The sequence below is a fragment of the Somniosus microcephalus genome, chromosome 7, assembly GCF_052327205.1.
Source record: "Somniosus microcephalus isolate GS21.2 chromosome 7, FLI_Smic_1.0, whole genome shotgun sequence".
Classification (NCBI taxonomy): Eukaryota; Metazoa; Chordata; class Chondrichthyes; order Squaliformes; family Somniosidae; genus Somniosus; species Somniosus microcephalus.
This window is the reverse complement of record NC_140993.1, coordinates 262,924,947-262,943,567: the sequence shown is the minus strand read 5'-3', so window position 1 is coordinate 262,943,567 and position 18,621 is coordinate 262,924,947. Positions and strand designations below refer to the sequence as shown.

At 44.3% G+C, this 18,621-nt stretch overlaps 2 protein-coding genes across 4 annotated transcripts in view; one reads left to right on the top strand and one right to left on the bottom strand.

The window, feature by feature from the left end:
- The window catches only part of mrpl13 (mitochondrial ribosomal protein L13), a 178,281-nt gene extending 175,096 nt beyond the window's left edge, over positions 1–3,185 (bottom strand). The window contains exon 1 of the mRNA XM_085993689.1: positions 3,098–3,185. The gene's annotated coding sequence lies outside the window, so the exon portion shown is untranslated. The remainder of the gene's footprint in view (positions 1–3,097) is intronic.
- Positions 1–18,621, top strand: part of mtbp (MDM2 binding protein) — a 104,232-nt gene that overhangs the window by 79,662 nt on the left and 5,949 nt on the right. For all 3 annotated transcript variants that reach the window (XM_085993687.1, XM_085993686.1, XM_085993685.1), the window contains exons 17-21: positions 1,950–2,045; positions 3,149–3,418; positions 4,607–4,844; positions 6,261–6,374; positions 14,181–14,246. In XM_085993687.1, the coding sequence (XP_085849813.1) occupies positions 1,950–2,045; positions 3,149–3,418; positions 4,607–4,844; positions 6,261–6,374; positions 14,181–14,246 (784 nt within the window). The remainder of the gene's footprint in view (positions 1–1,949; positions 2,046–3,148; positions 3,419–4,606; positions 4,845–6,260; positions 6,375–14,180; positions 14,247–18,621) is intronic.

Genomic DNA, 18,621 nt, shown 5'->3' with positions numbered 1-18,621 from the left:
TTTTCACCCAGAGGGTGGTTGGAATGTGGAACTCAATGCCTAAAAGGGTGGTAGAGGCAGGAACCCTCACAACATTGAAGAAGCATTTGGATGAGCACTTGAAATGCCATTGCATACAAGGCTATGGACCAAATGCTGGAAAATGGGATTAGACTGGACAGGGATGGATGGGTGGCGCAGACACGATGGGCCGAAGGGCCTCTTTCTGTGCTGTAAAACTCTATGACTCTAACTACCACATTACGCTTCCTCTCCTCTCCCACCCCCCCTGCCCTTAGGGCAGTCTCCTGCTCCAAAGTGCCATGGTTCACATTCTGGCTTTCCTTCCTACAGCCTTTACCCTTATCCTCACAGGTAAGCAAGTACATTGTACCTGTTGGATAGGATCAGTTCCTGTGGATCCTCGTTCCCTTTCTTACCTGTGTTCCCTTTACTCTGCACACTTCAGTCACACCAAACCCATTCTGAACGTGCATCTCTCTGCAAGGTGTGACCGAAGTCCGGGCAAACTGTCCAGATGCTCTTCCCTCCTCCCTTATGTGTCGGAGTGTCTCCAGCTCAATGACTGAGCCGGAGACATCTACTGCAGACGTGTTTAGTCGCTGTCCACAAACTCCCACATACTGCAGTCCAGACACACTGCCTGCTCTGCCATATCTTAGTCTAACCTTGTTTTATTTAATTAATTAATTAATTAATTAAAATCTTTATTCAATGATTGTTTCTAGTTATATTAATTAGTTTATCTAGTTAAGTTTTTAATTTATAAAGTACGTTATAGTTTCCCGCTCTTGGTTTAAACCACTGTCCTAGCTTAGAGGAAAAAAACGTTAATACTCACCAAATATTCACCTACCTGCTGTCCTGTGACATCGCTCCTTGTTTTTTTGTTGTTTTTAAATGCTGCGCTCTCCCGATGTGCCTTGCTGCACTGTCACTGCCGCTGGGTTCCCGCGCTGTTTTTAAATGCTGCGCTCTCCCGATATGCCTTGCTGCACTGTCACTGCCGCCGGGTTCCCGCGCTGTTTTTAAATGCTGCGCTCTCCCGATGTGCCTTGCTGCACTGTCACTGCCGCCGGGTTCCCGCGCTGTTTTTAAATGCTGCGCTCTCCCGATGTGCCTTGCTACACTGTCACTGCCGCCGGGTTCCCGCGCTGTTTTTAAATGCTGCGCTCTCCCGATATGCCTTGCTGCACTGTCACTGCCGCCGGGTTCCCGCGCTGTTTTTAAATGCTGCGCTCTCCCGATGTGCCTTGCTGCACTGTCACTGCCGCCGGGTTCCCGCGCTGTTTTTAAATGCTGCGCTCTCCCGATATGCCTTGCTGCACTGTCACTGCCGCCGGGTTCCCGCGCTGTTTTTAAATGCTGCGCTCTCCCGATGTGCCTTGCTGCACTGTCACTGCCGCCGGGTTCCCGCGCTGTTTTTAAATGCTGCGCTCTCCCGATGTGCCTTGCTGCACTGTCACTGCCGCCGGGTTCCCGCGCTGTTTTTAAATGCTGCGCTCTCCCGATGTGCCTTGCTACACTGTCACTGCTGCCGGGTTCCCGCGCTGTTTTTAAATGCTGCGCTCTCCCGATATGCCTTGCTGCACTGTCACTGCCGCCGGGTTCCCGCGCTGTTTTTAAATGCTGCGCTCTCCCGATGTGCCTTGCTACACTGTCACTGCCGCCGGGTTCCCGCGCTGTTTTTAAATGCTGCGCTCTCCCGATGTGCCTTGCTACACTGTCACTGCCGCCGGGTTCCCGCGCTGTTTTTAAATGCTGCGCTCTCCCGATGTGCTCTGCTGCGCTGCCCTTTGTTTACATTTGTCGCACAGCATTTTCATATACTTTGTAGATATAATTAATAAGAATTTTTTGAAAAGTTAAAATCATTCAAAAAGAAATGTTATGTGAATGCACAAATCTTAGCATTGTACTTTTTAAAAAGTAAACATTTTCCATTTCAGTGAAAATGAGTTTCCACTGACCCCAGAGATGACTGTACAGAAGCTGAAAGGTTTGTCATTTGAAAAGGCTACAGAATGCCATTACCATGGACTTGAGTAAGTGATGTTCTAAAGGTTCACAGATTATTCAGCATGAGATGTAAAGTGCTTCATTCCTTTTTATCATAGGTAAAGAATGTTGGCATATAATTTCTGTCAGCATGTTGTGTGAATCCCAAAGTAGCTTACTGCAAATGGAAAAAACCTCTTGTTTAACAAAATAATAAGTGTCTAATGCCAGAGAAATCACATTCTTGTACACTTTAGTTTTGTACTTTTTAGTTCTTTGTTTTTTTTCCTCTGTTTTTAATCACCCTTTGTACAAGATTATTTGCAATAAAACCTGGTTCTCTTTTGCCACATTGAGATGGCGAGTGACCCACACATTCCTACTCCCAGCAAGGTATCTCATGTTAATGTACTCTATGCATTTTCTTGAAGGATATATAAGAAACTGTATGACTGCACTACTGTGCCAGTTTCTTTCCCCACCCATACAACAACTTTCATTTATACAGCGCCTTTCCCATCCCCACTTTGGGTGTAGAAAACTGTTTTGTAGTTTGGCAGTGACTAATGAAACTTAATACGTGATGCGAACAAAAGAATGTGTGAGACCAGAAAAGACTGGTGCGGTCTATCTGGTTGGCAACGCCAAAAAATTATAAAATTGTATTACACTTCATTTACATCCTTAAATCACTTCTTTCGCCAAAAAGCTATACAATTACCACTCTTATTTTGCTGAAACTGTTCCCCCTCCACTGCTTCCCATGGCAGACTTCCTCTCACCCACCATCTTCTCTGTGAAGTAGCTTCATTTAAATTGTCTCCATGTTCCCTCCTCTGCTTACTGGTTATAGAATTGTGGTGATGTCCAAAATGTATCTGTACCTTTTTAGAACCCTGAAACATACAATAAGGTAAACATTCCTAGTTTCCTTGGTCTCTCGTCATAGCCAAGGTGCCTAATCTCCAGTGTTTTAGATTTAACTGAGCTTTCATGGCAGATGATACTCAAAGGTTAAACCAGCTTACCTGCCCAGTTTCTAGGGTGAGACCATTTATGTGATGAACTATTTTGCATGTGTGCACAATAAATGGCTTACCTGCCAAATTGTTGATTTGAGTCTGTAATGGATACCGCATGAAAATTGCAGGTACTGCCTAGACAACAGTAGAGCACTGGAAAAAGATGTTGGATTTGGGAAGCTTCAGTCTCGCCTTATCCGCTATGAAACTAACACAACATGTTCAAGGGAACACTGTCCAGTTGTTTATGGATTAAGCCCGCTGCCGTCTCCTGCAGTTCTTTCAGAGCCTGGAAGTGTGCCGGATGGAGAAACTTTACAAAGTGATCAGAAAAATACTGACGGGACTGGACAGAAGCGTAGGTCAAGAAAGGTGGAGAGTTTTCATCCAAGCAAAAGGTAACTTTCAAACAGAAACAAAATGTGCTGCAAACACTCAGCAGGTCCGGCTGCATCTGTATAAGAAAGGAAGAATGTTCACATTTGATACATAGCCTTCCTTCATCTGACGTAGGGTGGTGCTTGAAAGGTTAGCGCTCTTTCCTTAACAGATACTGTCCGACTTGCTGAATGTTTCAGATTTGCAGGATCTGCAGTATTTTGTAACTTTCAACAGCCTGTGTGTGCACCAGACCATAACCAGGCCTTGTAGCTGCTACTAATTTATAACGGTTTTGTTTCTGTCCTTCACTGTTATTCCCCTCCCTTTTGAGTCATATACTCACAACCCCTTTTGTATCAGAAACAGAACCATGTTGCACTATTTTGCACAAATCCTGCCAATTCTTGTGCTGCATTGCTCATTATAACCACTTCAGTTTCATCCTGTATCAGACTGCTCCTTCATTTAATGGCTTAGCCCTACTCACTCTCGGTTTGATTCCCATTGCTTACGCATAGTTTAAAATCTGTTTCAGTTTTAACTGCTGCATTTTATTTGTATTCTACTAAGTGTTTGATGGATGCTGATCCAGCTCTTGGTTTGGTGAGGGGAATGGTGGTAATTCAGCCTTTGAGCAGTAAACTCAGATCTTCCTATCAGAAATGGCAAAATAGAAATCATAGAAAATTAAATGGAAGTCAGATGAAGAACAATGCAAGGAAGCTCAATTATCCACCAACTTGAAGTTACCTTTGTGACTTTAAAGCAATCTCAAATGGAAATTCTTTCAGCAGTCTGTTAAATAGTCTGTAACAGTTGAGAAGCAGTCAGGCTCATAAATTCAAAAAGCACAAACGTAAAGGGAGTGAGATTCTTACAAAGGGTTACATCTGAAACAATCTGATCTTTTGGATACAGGTGGTATCTAACTTGCTGCACATTTCCAGAAGTTTTCTTTTGATAGCCAGCATTTGGATTTCTTTTCTTTTTATTTAGATTAAAATAATTGTTTGGAAACATCGAACCAGAATTTGCTAGTTGTGATATAATAGCTGAAAGACCCACACAGTGAAAAAAGAGCAGAAAGAATAGAGAGACGGTGGGATATAAAATGAGATGTGTGGAGAAAGAGTAGTTTTCTCAGAACTGTACAAGTGATTCAGATATGCCCATTTAAAACGAATAATTGTTGATCTCTCTCCCAGACTTGCCAAGTCCAAAAGCACGGAATCACTCGGTTCCCAGTATTCACTACGCACATCACAGGGAGGTGGAATTAATGGACATCATTTAGTAGCTGCATTGCGGGAACACTCACAAAGGCTTGCAGTTGTTTGTTCTACTTCCAGCAAGCAGTCTAACAGCCAGACTCCGAGAATGGTAACAAAACCTGGCCATGAAAATGTGAAACAAAAGGAATCACGATCTCAGAAACACAAAAGGGTAAGGAGTGTGTCAAGTCATTTTATCACATCCTTTCAGTACCTGGGGAAATAAAGACATTTATTTGATTCTTTACTTGGTATGTATTTCATGTACTAAAGCCGCCCTTGCCTGCTCCCCGCGGGCCGCCTCGCGCTGACCGCGCATGCGCCGCCCGCCCGCAGCGGCCGTCCATCAGCCGTGCGATACGCGGGGGACCTCAGCTCCGGTCCGTCCCGGCCTCAGAACCCGACCGCGCCTTAAGCGCTAGGCCCCGCACGGCCGCTATCGCAACGGCACCGGACCTCAGGCGCTAGGCAGGGGGAGGGGAGGAGGGGGTGGGGGAGGGGAGGGAGGGATAGGACAGGGAGAGGACATGACAGGGAGAGGGGGACACACAGGGGCAGGGAGACCAAGCGCCCCAAAATTGCCCTCGCAACGCGGGGCTCCCCAGCTAGTTGCTATATAAATAGGGTGGAGATCTGGTCTCTTCACAAGTGTAGTCAAGAGGGGATGTGAAGGTGTTTTGTGCACCTCTTTTCCAAATGGATAGGTAAGTTTTTAGACCATTTCTGGGCTGGTTTTGTTGACTTTTTTTCTGCTGGCATTCGAGCTTGAATGGGCCTTTGTGCCATTTGCTCTTATTTATTATTTTTTTGACCCCAGTACCATTACTGGCATCAGTGGCAATTCTCCAACATGCTGTGCTCAGATGAAGAAATAAACAAACAACAACAGCAGTTTGCATTTATATAGCGCATTTAACGTAGTAAAATGTCCCACGGCATTTAACGAGCGATATCTAAAAACATTTTTGACACTGCGCCACAGAAAGCGGTATCAGGATAGTTGATCAAAAGGTAGGTTTTAAGGAGCATCTTAAAAGAGGAGAGATGGGTAGAGAGCAATGTGTTCCCCCTTTTTTGGGGGGGTACGCGGCCCCTTTAACGGGCTTGAGATGTCTTTTGAGGCTCCAAATGGCTATCAGAATTTTTGTTTCTCTGTTGTGACGCTTCTGTTTAATTGGCCCCAGCCCTTTAAAACTAACTTACACACAATCTGCCTCTCCCACCACACAGTGCTGTGAATAATTATGAAAATGAATTTGCACGCAGACTTGGGTGCTATTTGCACTTGACCTTTTTAGGTAGGATTACATTTACAACTGATTTACATCTGTAGAAGAAAATTCAAAGTTATTGCTCATAATTCCTTTACTTTACTTTATTGTTAAATGTTGGATGGCTATTCTAAATAGTGCTACTGCGCCAAAGCAGTACAACTGAGATGTGTCAATTCATGGATCAGTTTTCAGAAGCATATTTTGAAATTAATTTGTAAAGACATGTCATCACATTTTCTAAACCATTTAGGAGCAGGACTGGAGCACAGAAATGTTCCTTAATTTCAGTTTGCACTTTGGTGTTTCTCATTTAGATGCTGAAAGAAGTTGTGGCAAAAGTACTCCAGGATAATGGCATTTCAGAGAACCATAAATCTTTTGCGTCTTGCAGTCAACGTCTATTTGAAGTATCCATGTTTTACCTCAAGGTAGGTTGTCTTTAGTCCTACATTTCAGGCCTTCATCCAAGTAATCTGTATTGTTGCAATATTTTAAAAACTATCTGCCTTTATGTCATGGAACTTTAGCTCTTATTAACATTTTCAGGTCTAAAATGGTTTTCCTCGCTATTTGTAGAGTAACTTAACTTTCACCTCAATTATGCAGTGATCGAGTCTCCACTCTGCAATGACGTAATACCCCTTCGTTACTTTTTCATGATCCTCTTATTAGAGACTAGCTGGGGGGAGCCCGGTGTTGCCAGGGCTGTTTTGGGCCGGGCGGTTTAAATCGAGTCCCAGGCTTTGGGGCCTCGCTCTGTCCCTCTGTGAATCTGCTGCCGGGCAACATTTTAAATCGAGTCCCAGGCTTTTGGGCCCTGTCTGTGTCCCTCTCTCAATCTGCTGCCGGGCAACATTTCTACCTTTTTTAATAGCTTGAAAGGTGAAAGTACTTATAAAACGTTTTTGGTAAATCTTATGTTATTTTTAAAAGAGATAATGTTACCAGTAAATTCACTTTCTGTGCTGCTGATCAGAATGCTCACTAAGGACTGGTGCACTTTGTTTCAGTTTATTGCATGCGTGCCAGCTGTAGTGGTGGCCTTACCGCCAGTGTCCGTGCTTGCCAGTCACACAACAGTCGAGCACACAGCTGTGTGTTCTGTGGCGTCTCTTCGATCACGCAGCAATTTGATATGAGTCTTGCAATTCAGGGCAGTGTCCTAGGCCCAACCTTCTTCAGCTGCTTCATCAATGACCTTCCCTCATGACTGCAGTGTTCAGTGCCATTTCAAACTCCTCAGATAACGAAGCAGTCCATGCCCGCATGCAACAAGACCTGGGCGACGTTCAGGCTTGGGCTATTAAGTGGTAGGCAACATTCATGCCACAGAAGTGCCAGGCAATGACTATCTCCAACAAGCGAGAGTCAAACCACCGCCCCTTGACATTCAACTGCATTACCATTGCCGAATCCCCCACCATCAACATTCTGGGGGTCACCGTTGACCAGAAACTTAACTGGACCAGCCACATAAATACTGTGGCAACAAGAGCAGGTCAGAGGCTAGGTAATCTGCGGCGAGTGTCTCGCCTCCTGACTCCCCAAAGCCTTTCCATCATCTACAAGGCACAAGTAAGGAGTGTGATGGAATACTCTCCACTTGCCTGGCTGAGTGCAGCTCCAACAACACTCAAGCTCGACACCATCCAGGACAAAGCAGCCTGCTTGATTGGCACCCTATCCACCACCTTAAACATTCACTCCCTCCACCACCGGTGTACCGTAGCTGCAGTGTGTACCATCTACAAGATGCACTGCAGCAACTCGCCAAGGCTTCTTCGGCAGCACCTCCCAAACCCGCGACCTCTTCCACCTAGAAGGACAAGTGCAGCAGGCACATGGGAACACCACCACCTCCAAGTTCTCCTCCAAGTCACACACCATCCTGACTTAGAAGTATATCGCTGATCCTTCAGCGTCACTGGTTCAAAATCCTGGAACTCCCTCCCTAACAGCACTGTGGGAGTACCTTCACCACACGGACTGCAGCGGTTTAAGAAGGTGGCTCACCGCCACCTTCTCAAGGGCAATTAGGGATGGGCAATAAATGCTGGCCTTGCCAGCGATGCCCACATCCCATAAATGAATTTTTAAAAACTCAATGCCAAGGGAAGGTTCAATGCTGAAAGAGGATTAGTCATAGGAATAGATGCTGAAACCAAAATGCAAGTGTATGATCTCAAATTAAGACACGATAAGTGCAATATAAGGATTTTTTAATGACATTGATGGGTTTAGTTCTTGACCGGAAATTGGGTAATTGTGGTCTTTTGAAGTAATGTGCTGCAAGTTTTAAATTGCTAATTGTGATGCGAGATGGTCATATGTAGATTCTTGGGAACTTCCATGATTATATGTGATGGAGCATGTCAAAATCAAATCAAATCAAATCAACTTTTATTGTCATTGTTAGTGCACAAGTGCAGTACAACGAAATGTAGGCTTGCGGCTCCCGAGAGTGTACAATTTGGATTAGGACACTTAAACATTTCAACATACATTTGTACATATATATTAGCATAAATATGACCATAATAAAGTGCATCGGCAGATGTGCAGGCTTTAGTGTTTATTTGTGGAGTTCAGTAGGATGACAGCCCTGGGAAAGAAGCTGTTCCTAAATCTGGTCGTACGGGTGCGAATGCATCTGTAGCGTCTTCCAGATGGTAGGAGGGCGAACAGACTGTGGCTGGGGTGGGTAGGGTCTTTGATGATGGACCGTGCCCTCCGTAGGCAGCGTTTCTGATATATATGTTCTATGGTCGGTAGCCGGGTGCCGGTAATGCGTTGGGCAGTTTTGACTACCCGCTGCAGGGCTTTCCGGTCATGGGAGCTACAGCTGCCGTACCATACCGTGATACAGTTTGTCAGGATGCTCTCTATAGTGCAGCGGTAGAAGTTAGAGAGGATCGGGGGTGACAGGTTACATCCCTTCAGCCTCCAAGAAATATAGGCGCTGCTGGGCCTTCTTCACCAGAGAGGAGGTGTTGAGGGACCAGGAGAGGCTAAATATTGGTAACCTTGGGATAGGTGTCAGTTTAAAAAAAAAAAAAAAAAAAATCATGTGGGCATCTAAAGCTGCGATGATGGAGCCTGTGTATATGAAGATTTGAATGGAAGAGTGGGCAGACAGCTGCAGGAGTTAGGAGAGTGGAATGGCGCTGTCTGACGGCCTCCATAGATAGCCTGATTATAATGACTGACTAATCCATCAACAAGAGATTTTTTTTTAAAGATGAAAATCTCAAAACTTTCATCTTAAATCATCTATTCCTCATGCCTGAAGCTTTCCTTTTAAAGTGTTAAAACTAATACTTGACTGTTTTGCTTTAGTTGTGATTGAGATGACCGCTGGTAGTCATACTAATAACAGAATAATGTTCCTTTTTACAATATGAGTCGTGTAATGATTCAAGTCTTCGCAAATCCAATCATTTCCTGTGAAAAGAGCAATTACGGTTTCATGCAAGGTGTAAGTAGTGTGTATTCAAAATTTCCCTTCAGTGACCGGCACCGATAATAAGCATCTAATTGCAGATGCCAGTGTTTTTCAGTACCAATAATGCAGAAAAATATCAGTTACTAAAACATATGTAATTGAAAGAGAAGAATAATCTTTTCTTCTCTTCCCAAAACTCTAGGTGGTAATGGATTTTTTAAAGATATAGTAGGAAATTACAGTATTGCTTTCTCCGTCTGACACCTTTAACATCAGGCCACTAGCAAGTGTTTACATTGGACAGCCAATGATCGACTTCCAAATGACTATCTTGGGAGGGGGGAGAAAGTATCCAAGTCAGGAAAACTAAATATCAGATGGCCCATGCTTTTTACTCCACTGGAGCTGGGTTTTCTTGGTTTGAATGATATTTGATTAGTGTTCAGGCCCAGGAAGGATGAGTTGCAGGGTGCTCACAACCACTGCTTCTAATGCTCCCAATGCTGATGTCCGCTGAGAGGAAGGAGAGACTTGAACTGACTGGTCTCCACAATTATATTTTTATCCACATGGGTAGATTCTGTGTATCCTTCCCATGTTCTTTTCTGTTCAGATAATGGCACGCAGGCGTAGAATTTCAATGTTCAAGATGTTATCCATTTCAATACCATTGTACAGCGAGTTCTAGGCATACAACTTAAATATATAATCCTGATGCAAACACAATTTAATTTTATTGTTCAGCATACTAAGTTGTCCGTCCAGTCTGTCCTCTGTCAGCTTTTTGACAAGTTATTCGCTTTCCTTAAAAGTAGCCTTTTTTTCCCTTGGGTGAGAAAAGTGCATTTCTTTGTATGTATAACGAGTTGTGGAACACTTTAGAGGATCAAAAAATATCCAGCTGGCTAATGTAAAATAGTCTTTTAAGAAGCTCAGCACGGTGGCATAGTGGTTAGCACTGTTGCCTCACAGCGCCAGGGACCTGGGTTCGAATCCGGCCTCGGGCGACTGTCTGTGTGGAGTTTGCACATTCTCCCCGTGTTTGCGTGGGTTTTCTCCGGGTGCTCCGGTTTCCTCCCACAGTCCAAAGATGTGCGGGTTAGGTTGATTGGCTATGATAAATTGACCCTTAGTGTCAGGGGGATTAAATACGTGGGGTTACGGGGATAGGGTGGGATATGTGTTGGTGTAGGGGTTACGGGGATCGGGTGGGATATGTGTCGGTGCAGGCTCGATGGGCCGAAATGGCCTCTATCTGCACTGTGGGGTTTCTGTGATTTCTGTGACACTCCACTGTCCTATTGGTTTTTAAATGGAACTTTAAAAACCACCTACTTCTGAATTCTTATTGCTCACAGTCTTCCTGCCCCTTCACCTTGATGCTCCATTTCTGCATCTGAGTTTTCTTTTCCCTGCTACTGTTTTCCCCATCTATTTTATGGAAATCTTGATGACATTGATCTGTGATGGGCCACAGTACTAAGAGTATTAAATTATCACTTTTTTTTACACTGCTGAAAGATACATTTTTTAAATAAAAGGTAAATGAAAGAACTGATTTTAATGCTGCAAGAAAGGACAAAACCAGGATGTGCAGTATATACTGAATGCAAGGGTAATTCCATGATCCTGAGTTCCCAGTTGCTAGTCATGCTCGCAGGGAACATGGGTCAGAGATTGGGCTTACAACATTGTAGCTCTGATTCATAGGTCCAGGGTTCCTGCATGTGCATCTCTCTCATGGAAGTGCTGAGTTGCCCCTTACATAATGAGACAGTTGTGAGTTAAATCTTTGTACTTACTACACCATATAATTATTCTTCGAAACTTGTCACTTACCATTCCTATCATAAAATTTTACAGCACAGAAACAGGCCATCCAGTCATTCTGTGCTGGTGTTTTACGCCACATGAGTCACTTGGTCTAATGCTGCCCTTTTTTCTCTCTCCCCGTACAAATGTATGCAAAAGGACAGGAAAAAGCTTAGCTGCTCCATCAAGCCTGACCTAGAGTAACTTCCGCACACCATCACCCTATTTTTCCCATCCCATGCAACCTCCTGGGAGTGAGAAAAACCCTTATGCTTTGGGGGAATTCCTCTCTGACCCCTGAAGGCAATCAAGCAAGTTCCAGGAGACCACGGTGACTGGATTACACAACCCACCTACCTTCTATTTGTAGATATATTTGCCATTCTCAGGAACTCGTATTATAAAAAGGATATAGAGATACCGGAGAGGATGCAGAGAAGATTTACAGGAAACTCTCATTTAAACCGCACCTAAATATCCGGAATTCTCTAACCGGCAAAATGCATACTCTGAAAACAACACCTCAATAACCGGAAATGTTGCCGAGTCCAAGTCTCCCGCGGTGGCCGAGTTAGTCAGTGGGGGTAGTTCTCCAAACTGCCACTACTCGGCTTCTTGGTGCTGTCGGAAGTCCAATTACTGTATACTGCACATTTCTTGATTTTTTAATTTTTGTTTGTTAAAAATAGCCTCGGTAGATAACCCTCTCCGTCATCCGGAATTTTTAATCAACCGGCACCATCCCGGTCCCGTCGGTGCCGGATACCAAAGAGTTTTCTGTACAAGGATGATGCCAGAAATGCGAGGGTATACATATCAGGAAAGGATGAACAGGCTGGGTCTCTTTTCTCTTTAATAAAGGAAAGCTGAGGGGTGACCTAATAGAGGTCTTTAAAATTATGAAAGGTTTTAATAGAGTGGATACAGAGCGAGTGTTTTCACTTGTGGGGAAGAGCGTAACTAGAGGCCATCAATATGAGATAATCACCAAGCAATCCAATAGGGAATTCAGAAGAAACTTCTTTACCCAAAGAGTGGTGAGAATGTGGAACTCGCTACCACAGGGAGTGGTTGAGGCGAATAGTATAGATGCATTTAAGGGGAGGCTAGACAAGCATATGAGGGAGAAGGGAATAGAGGGTTATGCTGATGGATTTAGATGAAGAAAGACGGGAGGAGGCTCGAGTGGAGCATAACCGCCGGCATGGACTGGTTGGGCCGAATGGCCTGTTTCTGTGCCGTATATTCGATGTAATAATTAACACCCTTCAGAATGCTTGCACCAAATCAACACTCCATGCATGTGCCAACAACTATTCCAAAGATCGATGACTGTGCAAAATATTTCCTACCGTCTAACATAGTTCTCTGTTTCTGTAACATACTTGTGTCCCATGGTCCTCTCTAACCTGTCTAGCTCAAATAGCCTATCCACTTGGACCGAGTCTAATCCTTTCATTACTTTAAAGACCTCAATCATATGTCCTCAAAGTCTACACTTTACCAAACTGCAAATTCTCCAGCTCTGTCAGCCTATCTTGATAACTGAGGGCCTTTGCATTAGGTATCTATCTAAAGAACCTCCACTGAATCTTTTCCAGGGCTTCTATACTCCCTGCAATTACCCTCTAACATTCCTCTTTCTCAAGCAAAGAATTTATGGAGTGTGCCTCAATTGTTTGAAGCTGAGGATTACACATTCCAACTACCCTCCCTGTAACAAAATGCTTTCGAACTTTCCTTTTAACATAGAAACTAGGAGCAGGAGTAGGCCATTCGGCCCTTCGAGCCTGCTCCGCCATTCAACGAGATCATGGCTGATCATCCAAACCCTAGCACCCGGTCCCTACACCGACAGCCATCCCACCCAAGCCCTATCCCCGTAACCCCACGTATTTAATCCCCCCCTAACACTAAGGGCCAATTTTTATCATAACCAATCAACCTAACCCGCACATCTTTTGGACTGTGGGAGGAAACCGGAGCACCCGGAGGAAACCCACGCAAACACGGGGAGAATGTGCAAACTCCACACAGACAGTCACCCGAGGCCGGATTTGAACCCGGGTCCCTGGCGCTGTGAGGCAACAGTGCTAACCACTATGCCACCGTGCTGCCCGGTTAAATTCTCAACTTGTAACTTCAATGTGAATAGAAATTCTTGCTCTCTTAGCATGGCCAGCTGGATCTTTTCCGATCATGTAAGTGTTCCATCATTCATTATGCATACAGCAAACTCTACATTTCTCGCCCTAGGGAGAAAGTCTGCCCTTGAGGAAAGCAAGTGACTTGTCAAGAAGCCAATGGAGGGATCTAGATGTTGGATAGACAAGTTGGTATGCTGGCCCATAAAATAACATTCTGTTTGCATCCAGAAGGTTGGGGAGGCAATAGGTTAATTATAGTCAACGTCTGGAATGGGGTTTCAGCCAATTACTGGTAAAGAATTGAGTGTTCAGGAATTGACCTCCATGCTAAATCATTTGATTTAAACTTAAACCTCTGTTGAAAGTCAGTGAAGGGTATTCAAAACACCATAAAGATTTAAACTTTTTTTTATTTGTTTCTAAAGCTTTTCTTATCTCTCTGCCTGGTAACTAATTGTAATGCAGGTTCTGTTTCGGAACAGAATTGTGTGGCCATAATCAATTATGAAATGCATCAAAATATACTAAGAAGTAAAGGTATACAATTTGAAAGATGAAAAGATCCTACAATTTAGTTTTGGGGAAGCAAATTAAGGCATGTGGCTAGGCAGCTGTACATTGCACTTTGCTATGCTATAAATGATCTGGTTGTGAAGTATTAATAATGTTCTATTTTTCATCATTCGTTATGACTACAAATGCAAAAACCTGGTTGAGAAACTATGTATGAAGATTGTGGAATGTTGCCGTCATCTGAAAATATTGAAACAGCTAATATGTCATTTTCCAAAACTTCACATGACTTGTGTTCTGCCTAATTGACCTTTACACAGGATTTAAAAACATCACGTGGTCTACACGAAGAAATGAAAAAGGCTGCAAACAATAATGTTCGGCAGGTGAGCAGAATTATTCTGTAAAGCAAAATCTCCTTTTGACTATTGTTTTTCATATATTGTCCTGTGTTTGGGGGGTTAGGTTCCTTCTCCCCCATTGTAAAACTGCAATGCCCACACTTGTGTTTACTAAAGGTGCTTATTTTAAGTAATCTATTGTAATCTCATTTGTCCTTTTTTAATACAGAAATTATATACCATACATGTGACAAACGGAATTGCAATATTTCTTGTATTTGATTCTAAATTAGTTCTGTTCGTTTCAATTTGTGAACATTTTTAATAAAGTACCCAGCTAACTGTGGTGCTCCCCAAATACATGATGGAATAGCCTTGATGCTTGGGGTTCTGATTCCAATGTGTTCAGTCTGAACAATGTTAATGAGATAAATAAGGACCAAAAATTCCAAGTTTATTTTTGGTACAAAGGTGATGTAGTTCTGGCATGGAAGACTGGAATTTAAGATGTAAATCCGATATGCCAGAATTGTACCTGTTCTTAAATACACACTAAATTCCAGTAGAAGGGACGTCTGGCAGAACATGCACCTGTCCCCCAAAGTGGTGCATGTTTGCAAAATAGCAGAATAATGAGGGCAACAGCTCATGTTGCAGAAGTTCCACCATTTATTCCAGAACTGTGCCTGACTTAAGTTAAACTCGTAGCGAGGAGGGATAAGTTACCTGCATGAGTGACAAACCAGGTAGTGGTTGAGTTCAACAGACTTTGAATCTTGACAAACTTTGTCTGAAACATCAGCTTTGACTGAACAGATGTTTTAAAAATCTGTTCTCATCTGTGCTGCTACTGCAGAAGTATTCTGTAAGCTGCCTTTCAGGATTTCAGACAGGGATTTAATTTATTCCCACCCATTTGTCATAGAGCCTTAACAGTGGGATTTATTCTGGGCAGTACTCTGTTCTTATAATGGAGCTGAAACAGGAGCAGGAAGAAGAAGAAATGACAGAGATATGTAGGCTTACTATGCACCAAAGGAAAAGAAATCCAACTTTGAGTTACCCTTCCATCAGTCTGCAGACTTCATTGCTCCCTCGATGATGACTCCAAAGAAGTTAAGGAAGCAACAGTTCAGTTAGAAGTAGAAGGAACTCTGTTCCATTGCAAACAGACCTCCAAACATCCTCTCCGAAACAAAGAACAGAAACAGACTTGCTTCAGAACTGGACTTATCACATATATATTTACTGCAAGTGCTTTTTACCTCCAAGCCTCCTCTTGATACTTCTCTGTGCTATTCTTAAACCTTTCCTGGTGCTGCTTCTAGGTGATACCTGAGTGCGAAGTGCTTGTTTTCATGTGGTATCATGAGTCCTAGACCAAGGTGGCTCTTGTCTCAGACTCCTGGGAGGACTGTTCAATCAGCTACTTCACCACTGCAGGTCTGTGGACAGTCTAGTCCTGTATCTTAACCTACATGAACAGGCATCTGACAAGGGCTGGCAAAAAATGCCATATGAGCTGTCACCAGGAAAGCGGGCAGCATCATGAAGGCGGACTCTAGCTGTGCCACTCATGCTAGGTCCTGGGTCTGAGTACCCACTGATCAGCAGGAGGGAAGACCTGACCTTGGAGACCCTGAGTGCTTGGAGGCCAGTGGTCAATGCATCCACTTTTGAGTGTATTGATTGGTTTGGGAACCTCGCTGTCTAGGGGAGGGGTGGTTTCAGATATTCGTGGTGCCAACACCAGCTCCAGACAACACTGCAATGTGTCAAAATCTTTCTCTGATATTGCCACTTAGGATGACATTGGACATGACATGAGATTGTGACCCCCTGCCATCTGTCTCGTGGTGCCTCCACGTGAATGTGACGATCATCTGCCCCTCCTCTACCCCTTTTCCCCCCCCCCCTTCTCTCTTCCTGGTGTATCTGAGCTGTTTCAGGCTGTATTGGGCAGCCTGCATGCCTTTGGATATTTAAATTAGCTGACCCCACAGTTTATGGCAGTATCATCACCATGACGTGAAGTTGGGCAGAAGTCGCTCCCTGCCTCAGTTCCAATGGCATTATTGGAAATTCTGGCCCAAGGTGTATCTTTTTTTTAAAGAAAACTAACAGAAGTTGAAAACCAATAAATCAAGCCAATAGATGCATCAAATGACTAATGTTTTAGCGATTACAATTGTAACAGCTAGCTGGAGCTTGTGATTTGTGAAGATAAATTATGCCGGTAATCACTAGACATTTGTAGGGAATTTGGAAAGCTCCAATGGACAGATGCAGAGAATTTCCTATCCTTGGGAATGAGTTATTGGTTCCAATGAATATATTGTGGCTTCACTATAACGTATATCATAGTATGCAAGCAGCTGCAACAACCCTAAATCGCATCCCCTGAAGTTATTGGGAACTGTTGGCGGTTAATTGCAGTACTCCAAGAATGGCTGTGTATTTATAATAATTACTTCTGTAATTTTCACTGAACGCATGCACTTGTTAGCGCGAATTGAATCAGGGAAATTATAGGGGATAATGAAATAATGGACAATTGTAGCAGTGGTTAGTGTAAATTCTCCACTCTGGTTTTATTTTATTCCATGACCTACTTAGTAGACATCAGCTAGTTCTTGGAAAACGATAATTTTTGGATGCTATTTCTGAACTAGCTCATTGTGTATCCAAATTTTAGCGATTATCAGCTATTATTCATATCATTAGGTCATGTCACTGATAGTACTGTGATGCTGTGGCAGAACATGAAGCAAGTTCCAGCCACAGAATGGCAAGCACACTAATTCAATAAGATGAATTTTGTGCAATAAAACAAAATGACTCAATGGGGGAGAAATTGAGTGTAGCCCCGTTTGGGGTGCTAACCTCGCCAGGGCGCTAAAAGTAGCACCCCGGAAACATTCGTGCCCCCGCACCGGAAATTGTCCGTTTGCGCCCCCAAAGGGAAGCGCGACGCTACTGGAGGGGCGCTGCGAGTGAATACCGTGCCGCAGTATTGCAGGCCTTCCTCCCCTTCTTAAAGGGGAGGGGCCTTGTGCAGCGCGATCTGGGGCCCGGCTGGGCCCCCCGAGGATCGGGAGTGCAGGCAAAAGAGCCCGGCACCGAAGAGAAGTGCCGGGCTCTTGGAGCGCAGCCGGCACTCCGCCTCCGCCGGTTTTGGGGGGGGGGGGGGTCAAGAGGCCGGGGACGGGAGCGCTGGCAGGTGGCCAACAACAAAAATGGCCACCCCCGCACCTCGCCTTTAATTTGCGTCTCCCTGGCCGCAGGTAGGCCCCCCTGACCCCGTCGGACATAGCGTCCGGCGGTCAATCGGGGAGCTGCCAAATATCGCGGCCGGGGCGCTGCGCACACCGATGATGGCAGCGGCACAGCGCTAACGGTTAGCGCCAGCGCTAACGGTTAGCGCCACCACTAACATCCTGCGGAATTTAGCGGGAGGCGTGGGCAGTGCCGCGCCCGGGTGCTAGTTGGCTTGCGCCCTCTTAAGGCGCTAATGGGTGGCGCAACCCATCGAATTTTTCCCCCAATGACTTTATTATAGTGAGCCTATGTTGTATGTGGAGGTAATACAATATAGCCTAAATTTAAAACTAGCTTGATGAAGGGAAGAAATCAAATCGCATCTAGAGCTGGTGATGTGGGCAGCGTTGAATGAATATGGCCTGTTAATGCTGGATCACTGCCCATTTTTACCTGTCAAATTTTCCATCAGAAACATTCTCTTACTTGCAGGCGTAGTCTATTGATTGGTTTTAATGCGTCACATTTTCCATCATTGCCACGTTGGATGCTAAGAACTCCTCTATAGGGCAGGTATCCAAAGTTTCCAGGCCTGGCAGACACTGTTTGAACATTAAATCAGGCTACAATCAATTGTGGGGCAAACTATTTCACTCTCCCCTACTGGCGCTGGAGCTCAGATGCTGGACACTTCCTCCTTTAAGCTACTCGACTGCCAAAGTTCTGCAGCAGCGATGATTTTTGCACTCCTCCCCTGCCCCAGACTAATTTGAATATTTTATGATGGAGACTTGACCGTGGGAAATGCACCAGGGTCAGCAGAACATCAATGGGGTAGGCAGACATGAGGAAACTTTTTTTACACAGCGAGTTGTTATGATCTGGAATGCACTGCCTGAAATGGTGGTGGCAGCAGATTTAATAACTTTCAGAAGAGAATTGGATAAATACTTGAAGGTAAAAAATTTGCAGGGCTATGGTGAAAGAGCGGGGGAATGGGATTAATTGGATAGCTCTACCAAAGAGCTGGCACAGGCACGATGGGCCGAATGGCCGCCTCCTGTGCTGTATGATTCTATGACTCTCCCTGCCACACTCATGGCAGCAATTATATTGGCTCATAGCTTGCTCACCCTTCATGGCACTGTTAACTAACGGGTCA